This window comes from Apus apus, chromosome 13 (assembly GCF_020740795.1).
Source record: "Apus apus isolate bApuApu2 chromosome 13, bApuApu2.pri.cur, whole genome shotgun sequence".
NCBI classification, from domain to species: domain Eukaryota; kingdom Metazoa; phylum Chordata; class Aves; order Apodiformes; family Apodidae; genus Apus; species Apus apus.
In genome coordinates, this window is record NC_067294.1 from 14,768,542 (window position 1) to 14,784,074 (window position 15,533).

The 15,533-nt window shown below is 44.0% G+C and overlaps 1 protein-coding gene across 3 annotated transcripts in view; it reads right to left on the reverse strand.

The window, feature by feature from the left end:
• Positions 1-15,533, reverse strand: part of SLIT3 (slit guidance ligand 3) — a 481,507-nt gene that overhangs the window by 25,347 nt on the left and 440,627 nt on the right. For all 3 annotated transcript variants that reach the window (XM_051631304.1, XM_051631303.1, XM_051631305.1), the window contains 3 exons: positions 14,048-14,141; positions 8,695-8,832; positions 1,222-1,462 (listed from right to left, as the gene is read on the reverse strand). In XM_051631304.1, the coding sequence (XP_051487264.1) occupies positions 1,222-1,462; positions 8,695-8,832; positions 14,048-14,141 (473 nt within the window). The remainder of the gene's footprint in view (positions 1-1,221; positions 1,463-8,694; positions 8,833-14,047; positions 14,142-15,533) is intronic.

The following is a 15,533-nucleotide window of genomic DNA, read 5'->3' on the forward strand; positions in this document are numbered from 1 at the left end:
TTGTACACTTGAAAAGGCAATGTCCAGATTTTCAGCTTTAAAGTTGACCTACAGTATTTGGAACCTTTGGGAGCCATATTTTAGAATCTCTTGTGATAGTAAGCAAAGGGAGATTTTTAAGAAAAACCGGAGTTTCAAACATATATGAAGAAAGAAAAGGTAAATTTTCAAGAACAGATCAATACTAATTACAGATTTCTTTCATTAAAACAAACTTTGCAGGAACTATCTTTTAAAAATCTTTTTTTACTGTGGAAATTTAGTTCTCTTTCCCATGTCTTGACATTGGTATATTAATTACAACCAAACTCCAAGAAGCAAACCCTCACTCCTCTGGCACAACTTGAGGCCATTTCCTCTTGTTCTATCACTTGTTACTTGGGACACCAACTCCCACCTTGCTACAACCAAATTGTTTGAAATGTTATACTTCATTTTCAGGGTGAATCTAGCACAGAAACAGCCCAGATTGACAATCAGTGGCTTAAGGACGAGACGTATTATGTCAAGTATGTGCTCCACACACCTCTTCATTAGAAAACATATAAAGCTAGAAGTTATTTCCTCATTTACTTTGGGACACTAAGTGGAACAAAAATAATAATTAAAAAATCTGTTAGGTCAGTTTAATGTGAATACAAATAATACAAATAATCTTAATAATAATTTGACCCACAACCACAAAGATTACAGTAGTGGCATGGCACCTTGGATAGCTATTTCCCATTGCCTTCTGAACCTTAGACCTTAAACCAACTTTAGGTGTAACTACAGGACTGTAAAAAAATTCTATGCCTATTATCTACTGAATGTGCACAGTAAAAGGGTAAGCAAAATACTGTCCGGAAAGGCCAGATGGGCTTTAGAGCTGCCTCTTTTAAAAAGTGTTTTAATATTAAGCCTTAATTTCTACAAGATTAATTACTACACTGTGAATCAGTGAGAAGACAGGGAGGTTTCCTGAATAATTTCTAGTCATGTGACCAGTGTCAGAATAAGAGAGTGGCAAGACTCTGGAGGCAGGATTTGTGTCCACAAAGGGACAGTGGTGCCTTAGTTGCTCCTTAACTTTCCAGTAATTTTAGAGCAGACAGCTGCTAACTTTGTCGGCATCTTGGCCAGTAGACCCTGTTCCTTCAGAATGAGTATATATATGTTCACGTATATGTAATGTTGCATAGAAGAGCACTGGGCTGGCAACTGATATTGTGTGTGACATACCTGGAGGGAGATGTTTGCCTGAGGGCGAATTTTGGCTGATGGCAGCTCCACATAGGAATCCTTCCCAACAAAGTTGACTGTGATGAGCTTCTCACACTTCTGCCCAGCAAAGCCAGCGAGGCAGCGGCAGACGGGCTCCTGGTGCGCCACGATGCACTGGGCCCCGTTCTGGCACTCGTAGTTATCACATGGGCTTGTCTGGAGCAGAACCATCGGTGGAGGAGTTTCACAGAAAAGTCCACTGTAGAAGGCAAAGGAAAGAAAAAGTGGCCTCAATTATCACCAGTTTTTTAAGGATGGATCTGGAGAACAGGTGTTACGAGGAGAGGGAGCTGGGGCTGTTCAGCCTGGAGAGGAGAAGGCTGAGGGGAGACCTCATTGCTTTCTACAACTACCTGAACTTTGTAGAACTTTGTGAGAACTTTGTAGAGTAGGGCTGATGGTTGGACTTGGTGATCTCATGGGTCTTTTCCAACTGAGGTGGGTGTTGGCCTCTTCTCTCTAGTGACTAGTGATAGGAGAAGAGGGAATGGGGTCAAGTCGCTCCAGGAGAGGTTCAGATTGGGTGTTAGGAAAAATTTCTTCACTGAAAGAGTGGTGAGGCACTGAAACAGGGAAGTGGTGGGGACACATCCCTGAAGGTGTTCAAAAAACAGGTAGATATGGTGCTTAGGGCGATGGCTTAGTGGCCACAAGGGTGTAGGGCTGATGGTTGGACTTGATGATCTTAATGAATCAGGAATTCTGTGGTACATTTTCAGGTGCTCACATTACACTGCTGTGGTACGGTGACTCTGAGACTTGTGTATCATGAGCCTGTGTGTGAGAGCTACATAGCACAGAGCTGTACAGAAATTCCCATGCTGGGTCTGAAGGAGCCAGTTCAAATACTGAAAGCAATTTGTACTGCACTTTGCACTGGTACAGCAGTCTGTCTAAAATAACTTCCATCCCAGACTGCTGTGCAGAGGTTCCCAGGAAAAACTGGGAGCTGTTTAAGCTTAAACCTGAGATTTCCTGATCTTAGGCTTTGTGACTTGAGTCCACCTCTGCTGTTTTAAGTGGTAAGCAAGGGGGAAAACCCTCTATTTGTAGTGTTTTTTACAGACTCTTCACTTGCTTTACTGTATATCAGAGAGTGTATCATCAACAGATGGGCAACTGCTAAAAGGTCTCAGAGCAATGCACGATACCACATGATCTGCTGGGCAGCTTCCCTGAATCGGGTGTTGCTAACATCAGGATCATCAGCTTTATTTTAGCTGGGTTTGTGGTTAGCAATGTCACGGATCAGCGAAATGCAAAGGAAACTCTCCCAGAGTCAGAGGTAGCTGAAAACCAAGTACCAGATCTGAGTAACTGTGACCTCAAATACAATTCAGATTTGTAGGAAAGTGCTGTGATTCAATCTTAAATATATGAGAAGCTGAGCAAAACCCACATGTAGGAACCTCTGAGGCTTGGGCCACATCTCCCAGGAGCAGCAATGGCTCAGTCCCAGGCTGCCCTCCTAGATTCAGCACGGCTGCGTGCTTCACAGGTTCCCTCTGGAATGACTCAGCTACACTGAAATATCAACACCAGCACAGAAGGAGCAGGGGAAAGGGAGAAAGTGCAAACAGCTGCCACCGTCTTTCATAGTTATGTGTCAGACTAAACTGCAAAAGGTAAATGAAAAATCTCTGCCCAGTACACCCACTGGGGCTGTACAATCAGCTGGTGCTGCAAAGGGACTGGGCCAGGCTTTGTGGCTGGCTGCACATGGTATGCCCTCCACTTACCCCTTACATTTCTCATTACAACCACTGTCCAAACCCAACAAATCCTTTTTGCGCTGATGAGAAAAACTGAAACTCTTTGTGTTAGGTTCTGTGGCTGCTCGAAAATGCGTAGACAGTAGAATGATGTAAAATGGGTAGCTGGTGAGTGGGGAGCGTGTGTGAGGCTGTGCTGCGGGGAGCGTCCTGAGGAGCGGCCGGGGCTGTGGGCTCAGGCTGCTGCACCATCTCCATTACACAGCCTTTGTCAGCACGAGGGCAGAGGGCTTCCCAGGAGAGGACTGTGGCAGACCCATTCATGCAGTGAATAACCATCAGCCTACTCCTGGAACAATGAAATCCCACTTTTCCCACTAAGAATTTCCTGCCATTCGGGGAGCACTTTGTGAAATAATAGCACTTTTATAAAAACAAAGCAAAAAAAAAAAAAAAAAAAAAGCCAAACTCCTCACTCCTCTCCAGTAAAGAAGGTGAGCCTTGGAAGCTTGGTGGATTTCTAGGCAACCTTTCTGGATACAATTAGAACAGAAAACCAAGCCATTACCCTACAGTAAATAGTACTGGTACAAGACGTGCAAGAACAGCAAATAAAACAGGCACAACATGCTCAAGACCAATCTTGCTTAGCCACAGAGACCGGAGCCTGCTGCCTCTGTACCAGAAAGAAATTGAGATGGCTGTTTTGCTTTTTACATTTTCTTATGTGAAATTTTGCACTGAGAACCATGGCTCTATCTTTAGCATTGTGTGGAATGAGAGCCCAACCCTCTCCCTGCATCTGTTCTCCAAAATACACCACTCTGCTGTACTGTCTCTGGGAAGCATCAAAGAGAGGGAAATACACAACAAAATAAGGATGGGCTAAACCTGGAACTGCATCACTGGAGTCGCTCTGCTTTTCTATCCTGTCTCAGAGAGGAGACACAGGGTTTTACACTACTACTTTTTACAAAAGGTGAACTTGAAGAGTGCCATGAAAGATGCAAACAATTGGAATTTGCCCCTGGAAGAAAGTCAGAAAAGCTCTCCTTTCCCCACAGCCTCTATACAGCATGGGACACCCTAACCAGCCTCTGAACTTTGCCCAAGTCTGTATGTTGGACTCATACATGGTGACGTGGATATGGCAACCAAAAATCTGTTCTACAGGAATAAGTACAAGGAGGATGAAAATCACTGCTGCAGATTTCCAAGGCCCCAAGCACAGTGCTGCTCTGGCTCCTCACAGTTGCCTCATGCACACACCCTGCAGGGACTGGTCTGCTGTCACTTGGGGCTGGCTGTGCTAGTGTACACCAACACACAGATGTTTCCTTCTCAGCCAGAACCACCTCTTGGTACTTTTCAGGATAAATAGCATTTCAACATTGCATTGCTCTAAACTTCTCTTATTCACCACAAGGTTAGAGTGACGTTTCCCAGTCAGCCTCCCCATGCCCATCCCATTGGTGCCCCACTTCTTGAGGGGGCAGGGAGCTCTGGTTAGCAGCGATGCCTTATCTCCCCTCCCTGCCTAGGGCACTCTTGGTGCTGTAAGTGGGGCACAGTCATAGGCAGCTAATAACCATCAGCAAAAGGTTCAGGGTGGGGGAGCACACCTTCCCCACCAGCCAGGTGGTAAAAACCGTCTCCCAGAAGAGCATAATCTTGCACAGGGACAAGCCAATCTATTAATCTAAACAAAACGTATCTCAAAAGTGTAATCTGGCAGGCAAGACTGCTGGCAATCAATAAACCCCATTTACTTTGCTCCAAGAAGGATTTGGAGGAGACGTACAGGGTCAGCACCATGGCAGTTGAAATGGGAGCACGGCAGTACAGTGTGGGGGAATAACTGCATAGGGGAAATGGTTGCCTTTGCTCAATTTGATAAGTTTCTTAAAGTAAATTTGTTCTTGGGAACATTTCTTTGTGAACAGACTAAGAGTCTTGCCCTTCCTGAGCAAGACTCTACTGCAGCTTCTTGGCAGAGCCCTGCAGGTCACCCAGTTCCAGAGGGTGGCCACAGCACCTTGGGGGGCATAGCACCACTCACCAAGAGATGGTTTGGATTCCCCTTTCCAAGAAAACAAGGGAATCTTAAAAACCAGCAACAACCTCATGGGAAAATAGATACACAGAAAGCAATTCTTGCCAATTTAAGTTAGTTACTGTAGTAGCCCAGCATTCACAGCCAGCCAGAGCTGATGAGCTGAGGACACATGAGTGCCACATCCTCACTGCCAGCCAGGCACGGAAGTGGACTGTCTGGTTGGAGCACTTTCCTGTTCAAAGCCTGGTTTCACTTAGTGTGAATGCAGGACTTTATGGCTGGCTGACAAAGACATCAGGAGAGCCAGCAACAGGATCAAACTAGGGTTGACCCCACAAATGGCTGTCACCCCTGGCCTGATGTCAGGTGTAATTTGTTTTCCAGAGGTGACTAGCAGAAAGGAGCATTGCTAACCCAGCCCATTAGCTTTGTTCTAGCTAATGACAATCATCTTGTTTTGTCTGTGAGCAACAACTAGAAAGCAGAAGGAAAGGCAGTGTATGTAATTCTAATTTCATGGAAGTTAAAAATAATAATAATAAAAAATCCATGTGACTCACAACAGCATCCACTAACAAAAAGCAAATGTTGCAAGAAGCCAGCTTGTCTGTGCCTGGTGCTGCTCTGAAAGATTCTCTGTGCTCCCAGCGTGGCTTCTGCACAACCCTTCCTTCCTGTGAAACCCCACCAGTGGGTGGCTTTAGAAATGCAGCTATCCTACTACTGTCACTACAAGTTAAATTAGCAACAATATCTGTCAAGGCCTTTTTATTTTAGAATATTTTTGAAAAAATATTTTTAGAAATAAGTAATACTATTTATTTCCCCAGCAGTGGAATGTGGAGCACAGCCTTACTTGCATAGCTTGGCCAAGTCCATTCTGCCTGGTACAATCTCCTTCATTTAAATAATCACTGCTGAGTTTCTTGCAGCACACTATCTCAGCAGGCAGTCCTGAGGCATCTACACAATGGAGGAACAGTGCTTTGCATCAAGCTCAGCAGCCTTCGTATGTGCTTTGCCACTACAGCAACATTTATCAGGACGCCACCACTGTGAGGATGATTGCTAGAGGGAACATTTGATAAGTCAGGTTCCATCCAATGGGGGTCACAAATTCTCAAAAGTGCTTTTAGCTGTAGGGGGCAAATGAATGTTATTTTGGTAAGAAAACACTGAAAACTTTTTAGGAAGGAAGTGTATTATGTAATTGCAAAAAGTTGCTGAGTGGTAAGGAAAGGTGCTGCGTGGAGCACAGCTACACATGAGCAGTGACTAGGAAATGCCAAGACAGGAGCACAGGTGTGTGCAGGTTGGCATGATTGCTGTCTGGGGCTGCCATCATAGGTGTGCCATGGTACAGATGAGGCACTACATCCCAAAGAACTGCCAGAGTGCCATTTGTTCAATGTATGAGGATGTAAGTTTTAGCATCCTCATACACGTGTGACTCAGGTGCCTTTGATGTACAGCATGGTGACAACCTTAACATTGATACAGGTTTGTTACAACAGCTCCAGATAACTGGGAGGTCACTGCACACTCACTGCTGGGAAATGATTCTTGATACTTGGCCAAAAAACCTTTATTAATCATCATCTCAGGGCTCCTAGTCACCTTTGTCAGACCACCCTTTTCATCAACACTTGCATTCTTCCAATACTTGCAAAGTCATCTCCTTGCTGCACAGTGCAGCGCCTGAGGCATGCTCCCTCAACACTTCAGTCTGTAACCCTGAACATCAGAAAGCTGAACTCTGTCAATCACCAACTTTGTAGTTGCAATCTTAATAGGGAGAAAAAATATCAAAAAATATCAAAAAATACCCCCTTCACAGCAGCAGGCCTTTAAATAACAAAAGGCTGGAGTCATGGAGAGAATAATGAACAGATAATATTTTATTCCTGAAATCAAACAAAATCAGGGCCTGTTCTGCATGGAGAACACAAGGGGCTTCAGCTTGCTCTCTGCCTTGGCAGAGGGAGCCTGTTAGTGCCCACTGGGATGTTTTTCTCCTAAAAGGCACTTGCTCTCTTGCATCTTGCACAGGAAATTATTTAGGGAGGTGGCATGGACTAGTGCAAAAGAAACCAACCAACCAACCAACCAACACAACATGCAGGAGACCTCAAATTAATCTTGGTTCTGCTGTTGACAGGCAGCAGGTTTGCTGTGCTCACCCAAGTCTCCTTTGGGCTAAGCTATTAGTAGAGTTTTGGATCTTTGTGTAGAAAGATGTTGCTTCTTCTTGGAGGACTTCTAGTGGAATTAAACTTCCCCATTTGAGAGAGGAAGCAGGGTGAGATGTTTCAGGTTCTGCTCTTGAAGTCCATGGTGTGACATCAGCCAACCTGGGGAACTGCCCAAATTGCCAGTAGAGCTGGTTGGTACACAGGAAGGAACCCAGACCAGTGTCCCACCTACCACTGCTGCTTCACTCAACTGAGTCACAACTCCAAATATCTCTGCCAAACACTGCTCTGCCTCCTGTCAGAAAAACCTCACATTCGTCACTGCCTAGTACTGACATTCCTGAAAAATGAGGGGACCAACAGCAAAAGTCTCCCAGTCAGTACCATCTCGTGACAGGCTTGAGTCACCCTTGACTCCAGGTATGGTTTTGCAATCCCATTTCTCAGCTCTAACAGATATCATTGGGCTTCCTCTGTGGAACAACCACTTGCTATCCTTGCCAATTTGCAAGATCCATGAGAACATCAAAGGGATTGAAGCAGAGAATGAAACATGGAGAAAAGGGTATGAATTGGAAATTCAGAGGATATCTGATATCCTGTAAATAACAAGTCTGATTCTGTGAAACCACGGGCTGACATCATGTTATATATCAATGCCTATTCAGGAAAGCCTGTCTGCTTTGTAATAAAAATGTGTGTTGAGAGGGAAAAACCCCTCAAACCTGCAAGGATGAAAGAAAGAAGAATGAGATAACCATTGCAGATACAAAGCAGAGAAAATGATATATAAGTGTTCATGCAATTTCTGCTTTGACTGATCTTTTCAGGTACTCCTTCTTTGTCTCATGTGTGTATTTTAAACACAGAAAAGGTTTAGCTGGAAGGAAGCCAGTATCCAGCCCCAGGCAATGATTAGTGAATCCATTTGGAGCAGCATACTTATCTTTGACAGACAGTGAGATTTCCAGGAGTCAGATATATTGGCAGCTGTCAGAATCAGAGACTGGAAATGTACTGCCCAAATCATATTGAGCCCATCTACCAAGAGGCACAGAGACACTGGCATGAAATCTTCAAACTTGTGTTTTCTTGCATCCAGGTGTGAGGGTTCATATATGCAATTTTATTATCCTTTGCTCATTCTGGCATACACAGAGTTTATTTCCATATCATTTATGTAAGGGCATTTCCTAGCATTTTACCAGGCAGGGCTGGTGCAGGCAGGCAAACTTAGCACAAGGCAAACTGCTGTTTTCAAAACAAAAATTGCCAATTCCCTGCACTCAGTTAACTCATGAAGACCCACTTCAGCCACAACGTTTGAAGCACAGAGTGTAGGATCATGTCGGATTGACAGTTTGATACTGTATTTAGAGGCTGATTAGCTCTGAGGACAAAGGCAATTAAAGAAAGGTGCTCCAACACTGAGTACAGAAGACAGCCTGGAGAGGAGCTGACTCTCACATACCTGAAGCCCTGAGGACAGACGCAGGTGTAGCCATTGACTGCATCGACGCAGGCAGCTCCATGGCGACATTTATGGCCCACACAGTCATCATCATCTGTTTCACAGTGTTTTCCACTGTAACCCGGTAAGCACTCACATCTGAAACACAAGGAGATTGCTGTTAATAGCTTGTTTCAACATTCCCAACAATAGCACACACAGGCAGCTGAGCACCAATCTGATTTGAGATGGAAAGGTGTTAGCAATTATTCCTGGAAGCATCAAGCACAATTCCTGCCATCAGAAGTGCTCAAGTCCCTGCTGTCTGTCTGCAGCTGAGCTTCTGCAATCTGCTTAACTTCAAGCCAAGTAAAGCAATACCAAACTGCTGCTTTTCCTCAGCCAAGTTGGTGGAGAAGGGTGATCAGACAGTGGCCTCTCCATTATGCTAAAGATGACAACATATTCCCTAACCTTACAGACTCAGAGGGCAATATTCTGGAAGTGCAGTTGCTCTGATGTCTCAGACTATGTCATTGCCAACATCTGCACCTAGTGTCTGAAGTTGGCTTTGGGCAACTACCCAGAGTACAGAAAGGTTCCACCTTCCAAATGGAAGCAATCTGCAAGCAACATATACAAATCAGCAAATTTAAAGAAAAAGTCCATCAGTTTTGAGACCACCACCTGTTTGCTATTAATTTGTAAAGCATAACAAACTTTGCTGCAATGACAGCAGTTGCCTTGGAAGCCTGTCCTTCCCTGTGGTGACACTCAGGAGAAGCATGTACCTGCTGCTATGAGGTAACACCATTCATAGGAGCAACACAACCAGGTGCCCCCAACCCTGGAGATGATGGCATTTTATTTTTTACAATTGTCAAGTTTGTGGTACACAGGCTGCATCAGCATTTCTATTATAAGCCCTGTAGAAGTTTATAACCTGACAATAGAAAATGCATCCCAAAGTCTCTGACTTGGAACAGATCTTTTGGGACTGCTGAACAGCCTCTTTTTGTATCTATAGTGTAGACAATGTTTAGTCATGAACACGGTTTAGTCCATAAAACACGTTTTACTCCTCCCAGCTGGATGTTACTGCACATCTGGAAAACAAAAGGCGATCACTTAAACCAAAACAAGGGAAAAGCCACAGTTAACTTCAGCAATAAAAAAGAGGTCTGTGCTCTTGCTGGAGCCCCTTGTCTGGACACACTGTGCTTGCCACCAAGAGGTGGAAGAGGAGAGACAGCACAAAGTAAGGGAGGCAGCATTAGGTGAGAAACCACTGCTCCACCTATTCTGCTGGCCTCCTCCTCCCTGCCAGCAGCCTGGTGGGGTAAGTTCAGGAGGAGGTTCCTTGTGGAAAACCTCTTCAGAGGAACTGGACACATGGTAGCTGATGAAGAAAGACACTTCCACTTTCCAGGCAGCAGTCATTGTGCTGAATCTGGTTTCAAGGGACAGTGCATTTTAGCTTCTGACCTCTCGCCAGCTCATCAGTGCAAAGCAGGAAGTTGGAGGAAACTTGCCAGGGTGCAATGGTGCATCCTGTGTTTGCTGGTGACCAGTGAATGGCTGCCACAGCACCAGAACTTCAGCAGCCATCTAGCTGAAGCACTGAGAAGAACGTGACCTGCAGTCTCCATTTCAAAACATGGCTTTTGACTGGCTAAAAAGGAGGAAATAGGGCAAAACCAATTAACCCCCAGGCTGTAGGATGGATAACATTATGTAGGTGCTCAAACTTTCCTTTACCATCCTCCCTAGAGGAGTGGCCTCCATCATGACCCTGTGCAGCCACAGGATGGTTGACGTTTGAGCTCTGCATGTCTGAATTGCTTTTTTACACCTTGGTGGCTCAGGGAATACTTTGCTTAACATAACCGAGATGACAAAACAGAGCAAAAAACCAAAAACTGTTCCTTCCCCAAACCTTAAGAAGTGAGCAGCATTTATTTGGCAACACATTAGTCACACCTGCAAGAAAATATTGTCAATCAAAATACTTCGTGGGGGGAATTGGCAGCAATTAATCCTGTTGCTTTTTATTGATCCCTGCAGTCCTAATATAAAGTGATGTAATAATGAACGATGTGCAGTTCCTTATTCAGGGCTGCTATGCATCAATTTTATGATGTGTATTGGCTATCTCAGTAATGACAGAACCACCACTTTTCTCTTCAGGGCTGCATTAAATCAGCATTTTAAGCTGTCAGGTAATAATTCCAAGCTTTAGAATAATAAAGTATATTTATACCATGCTCCAACATCAATACAGTGAATGGAAAAACACGCTCCTTTCCTGAAGTTATTTTTTAGAAGTAATTTAATTGTGTTAAATGTTTTATTTTTATTTTGTTTTCTGGCATACAGAAACCTAGTCTTCTTTTCTAGTAACAGCACAATAAAGATATGGAGGCTGGAAGTGAGGAAAACCACCTGCAATTTAACTTAGAAAGCAGAGTGCTCTGTGCCGCCAAGCACACACTGAAATAGTCCAGGTTGCTTCCAAGCTTGGCTTTACCTTTAGAAACATGGAATTCCTTTTGGGTCAGTCATCTCTGAGCTCTTAGTGTCTCACATCTGGGTTGAAGCTACCAAAAAATGCATGCCTGCAATGCAGCAAGTGAGAAACTCGGCCACACCCAAGCCTCACCCAGCCTCCTCCTTGAAACCCAAGGTCTCCCCCACCAGGGAACAATGGCACATAAGCTCCATCCCTATCCCACATGGTGCCAGCAAGAGACTGAGTATCAGAAAAAGTATGACAAATAAAGGAGGAAGTAAAGAAACTTTTATGTTCAGGTCCTGGTAAAGAGTAATTTAGGTGATTAGATCAGTTATCTCATTTCCCAGTGATCATCTGACACCAGCACAGTTGAAATCCTGCTTCCTGCTACAGCCTCGTAGTGATGGCAACATTCCCAGTATCAGAGTGAGTCTTAAAACATGTCTAGTGGTATTTAAAATGCTGGCCCGTCTGAGGGGATTTGCATCTGCATGCACTCAATGTCTATTGTATTAAAGCTGTGAATCATGGCTTCTATTGCACGGCCAGAATGGAATTTCCCTCCCAATATCAGTAAATAACTTGGCTTCCTTTTTTTTTTTTTCTTTTTTTTTTTTCCTATCTTTCCCATCTTTTCCTCCCTCTGCAGAGTTGCAGACTGATTAGAGCTGAAGGTAGGACAGGCAGACTGACTCGTGTCCTTGCTGCTATGATATCATTCAGTGGTGTGCCCTACTCACATGCCCAGGGCACAAACCTGACAGGTGGAAGGTCAGCTCAGGAACAAGCCTGAATCCTGCCATCAATATTCCCTGCCTCTGTGAGGAGAGCAAAGGGCTAGTGCCTGACTTGTTCTGCTTGTGGCATTATACTGCACCTTTATGTGCTAAATGTGTGGCACATCACAGGTCAGGGGCTCAAACTGCTTAAGGGATCTGCAACAGCCCAGGACTGGAAATTTTTATTTTCAATGAGGAGACAGCAGGAACCACACTTCACTGCAAAAGCTGCTGAGGGTTCTCAGCCCATTTCTGAATGCTTTGGTGCAACTGAAGTGTCAAAGAAAAAGCAATACTTGGACAAATCTACATTTAAGCCTGGGCAGGTCCTTCACCTCTCACCTTTTGCCTGCTAGGAAGCAAAATGGGACTGAAGAAGTAAAGGAATTCTTTATTTTTGTGTAGCATTCTATGAATAGTGAGAAGAATAACACAACAAACAGTAGTAGAAAATAATTACAAGTAGTTATTTATGCTCCTCTTGAGGGTTGATGGCCCCACTGTGAAGAACACTTTTCAAGCAAACAAGCAAGAAAAAGTGTCTTATTTACTCAAATTATTTTGTGTTGCAAATAAGAAAATACTTCCAGCAAGGGTAAAACCATTCAGGATCACAGATGTCTTCATCCCTTCATACATCTAGTAACAGTAGGTAATTTGAGTTACAAGCCTTTGCCTCATAACATGATGTAGCTACTGGATTAGCTGAATGATGGATTAACTAGGAATGAAAGCTGGAAAGAACATCAGGGACTACTTATGTACCAGTACACACCTCCTTATCCAGTCCCTGTGCATCGTTTCAGGAACTGTCCTAATAATTTAATGGCTTCATTTTTTTGCAAGAGTTGGAAACTTTCTGTCTGGAGGTTTTTTACCCCAAAGAAAGGCTTGAGTGGTACAGACTGTCTAGCACAAATTCAGCTGTCCTCGAGATAGCCAGCTTCTCTAAAATTTTGGTTCACTTTCTTCTAACTGTCCTGAAATGTTCTGTGTATTAGTTTACACTATTCTGACATGCTGGTTGCTTCAAAGGACACAATCTGACCTTAACTGCAGGTTATTAGGAAGCCCAAAGTGTGCTACCATCTCTCCCCTGTGACTTGCTGGGTGTGCTGTGTGAAGGTGTCCTTCACCAGCCCCCAGCTCTCCCTCCCAGAAGGGAACTGGGGAGTCCCTAGAATTGCATTATGGCTGTGAAAACAGTCTTAGTGGAAAGTGCAGAACGCATTTCACAGCTGCACAGAACTCTCTTGAATTTGTTCTCCTTTCTTACTTTTTTGATTCAAAGGTATTTCCTTGACTTGCTTTCCATAGACCTTGACTTTTTAATTGATTGTTTCTATTTGCTAAACTGCTCTGAAATTCCCTCTTCAGACAAGTGGTGAATGTCACTATGTGTCTCTCAGAACACTCCAAACCTCCAGATGTTTTCCTGCCAGATGAAGTGTGAGGCTTCCCTTTGCCCCTCTGAAACAGCCAGTGCCATTCCCAGTTGGCAAATGCAAACACAGGAGTATTTACAAAGTCTACCATGAGCCGAGCAGGGCTCCTGTCTGTAGGCACTGAGGGAAGGCAGCTCCCGAGTGGGAGCCGTTGTGTTCACTGGCTTCCTGCTGCTGAGGTGAGGGATGTGGGGAGGGGAGCCCCACTGTTCCAAGGGTGGCCTTTGCCAGAGACTGCCACCCATCCTGGAAGACAACAGCTTAAATGGAATACAACAGAAAGCTCCTGACCTGGATGCCCTAAGTAACACATAAGGAAACTATCCTTAGTTTCTGATGCAGGATAAGATTCTTTGCAATAACTGCTCTAGAGATACTTCTTTTGCCGTGTTCTATTCCAGAATAATTTCTCTGCTCTGGGGGTACATCCATTTTCTTGAAGTAAAGCACAGAAAGCTAGAAAAGTATGTATGGTTGCATTAAAATTAAAATGTGATATGGTCTCAAGTGTATATAGTCTTGCACTATTTGCATTCATTTGGATGGTTTTTACCCCGAACTCACTGCCAGGGCAACCCTAGCCAAGCCAATGAATGGATCTACCCAGTGTGTGGAGACCAACATACACTCGTGCTTACCTGGTTCCTTTGTCAAGGGGAAGACATTTGGACTCATGTTGACACGGATTTAGCTCAGGAACACAGTGGTTAATCACCTCATCACACAGTTCACCTGAGACAAAAGAAAAAGCAATAAAGCTGTATCACAACTTGGACAATCCTGAAGCAGCTTTACTGTGATGTTCAGGAATGGCCAGTCTTCCTAAATGGAGACAGCTCTGTCGTTCAGCTGGAAGTGACCATATTGCTTGTGAGTGCACGTGAGACTCCATTAAATTGGGCTTCTCTGACCTACAGTGACTGGGCTATTTCTATCACATGAATTTGAAAGGTTGGTATAAAAAGTACTGACATACGAACTCCACTTGGAGACAGACTAAGGATCAAATGGGCAGTTCCTGACCCAGAACCTCTTATATCAAAGCAAGAAAGTGACACAAAAGTGAAGTTACTCATTAGACCGTAACATTTTCACACGGAAACATATTTTTGTTGTAGTTAAAACTCTGCCAAAGAAGGTGATTGGACATAATTCTGGAAAAGAACAACAACCCACAAACCCTCCCCCCAAAACCTCTGTGACTTTCAATAATAGGAACCAGCTTTAGGACTGCATGCAATTATAAAACATTCACTATTTATAAGAAAAGTACTAGCTCTATTGTGCTCACAGGAGATGATGTCTTTTCAGAAAAAATATCATCATATGTAAGCTCAGCTCAGCTGTTTCTAGGTATGGTGTATTACATGCCATGCACCTCCCTGGATTTGGATAAATTTTAATAATTAATAGTCCTAGAATGTTCAAAACCAGATAGTTTATTTAAATACCACCCTTCTCTGAGTCCTAAATTATTAGGTTACACTTCAGTAACCCAGGATTTGAGATGCAGCCAAAGACCACAGAAACCTTTGCCTTCCCAAGAAACCAACAGAAACCTACCCCACACTTCCCAAAGCATTGAAGGGAAAGCAAAGGTCAGGTGCTCTCAACACTGAAACTCCCAAAAGCTACAGTCCCAAAGTCCCCTCTGCAGCCATATCAGAAGGCCACATCTGCAGAGTTTCAAGGTTGTGGATATTTTGTGTGCCCATACACAATACATACCATCACATGAGCAACAAGCCATGTGGACAGTGTGGAAAAAAGGATAATGTGGGAGGCACTGGTGGGCTGGCTATGTATATTCATGAATCTGCTGCTCCACCTGCCTTGGGAGAAACTCCATTTTCAAAAATCCTTACACTTCTGACTCTAGTGGACACAGAGGAACAACTGAGAACATGAGCTGAGCAAAGATCACCATTCAGATGGAAACTGCAAATCAGATCTGTCTGTCTTTTATTAGTCTTGTAATCTGGCAGGGGTGACTGAGAGCACAATTTTAAGGATGACTCTGATGGTAACAGGTGTGGTTTAAGTTGTTAACACCCCCAGCTCACCCTTTCAGATTTTTTCTCCCACATCTCCAGCCTCTCTACGGTACAAGCTACGTAGCTCTTT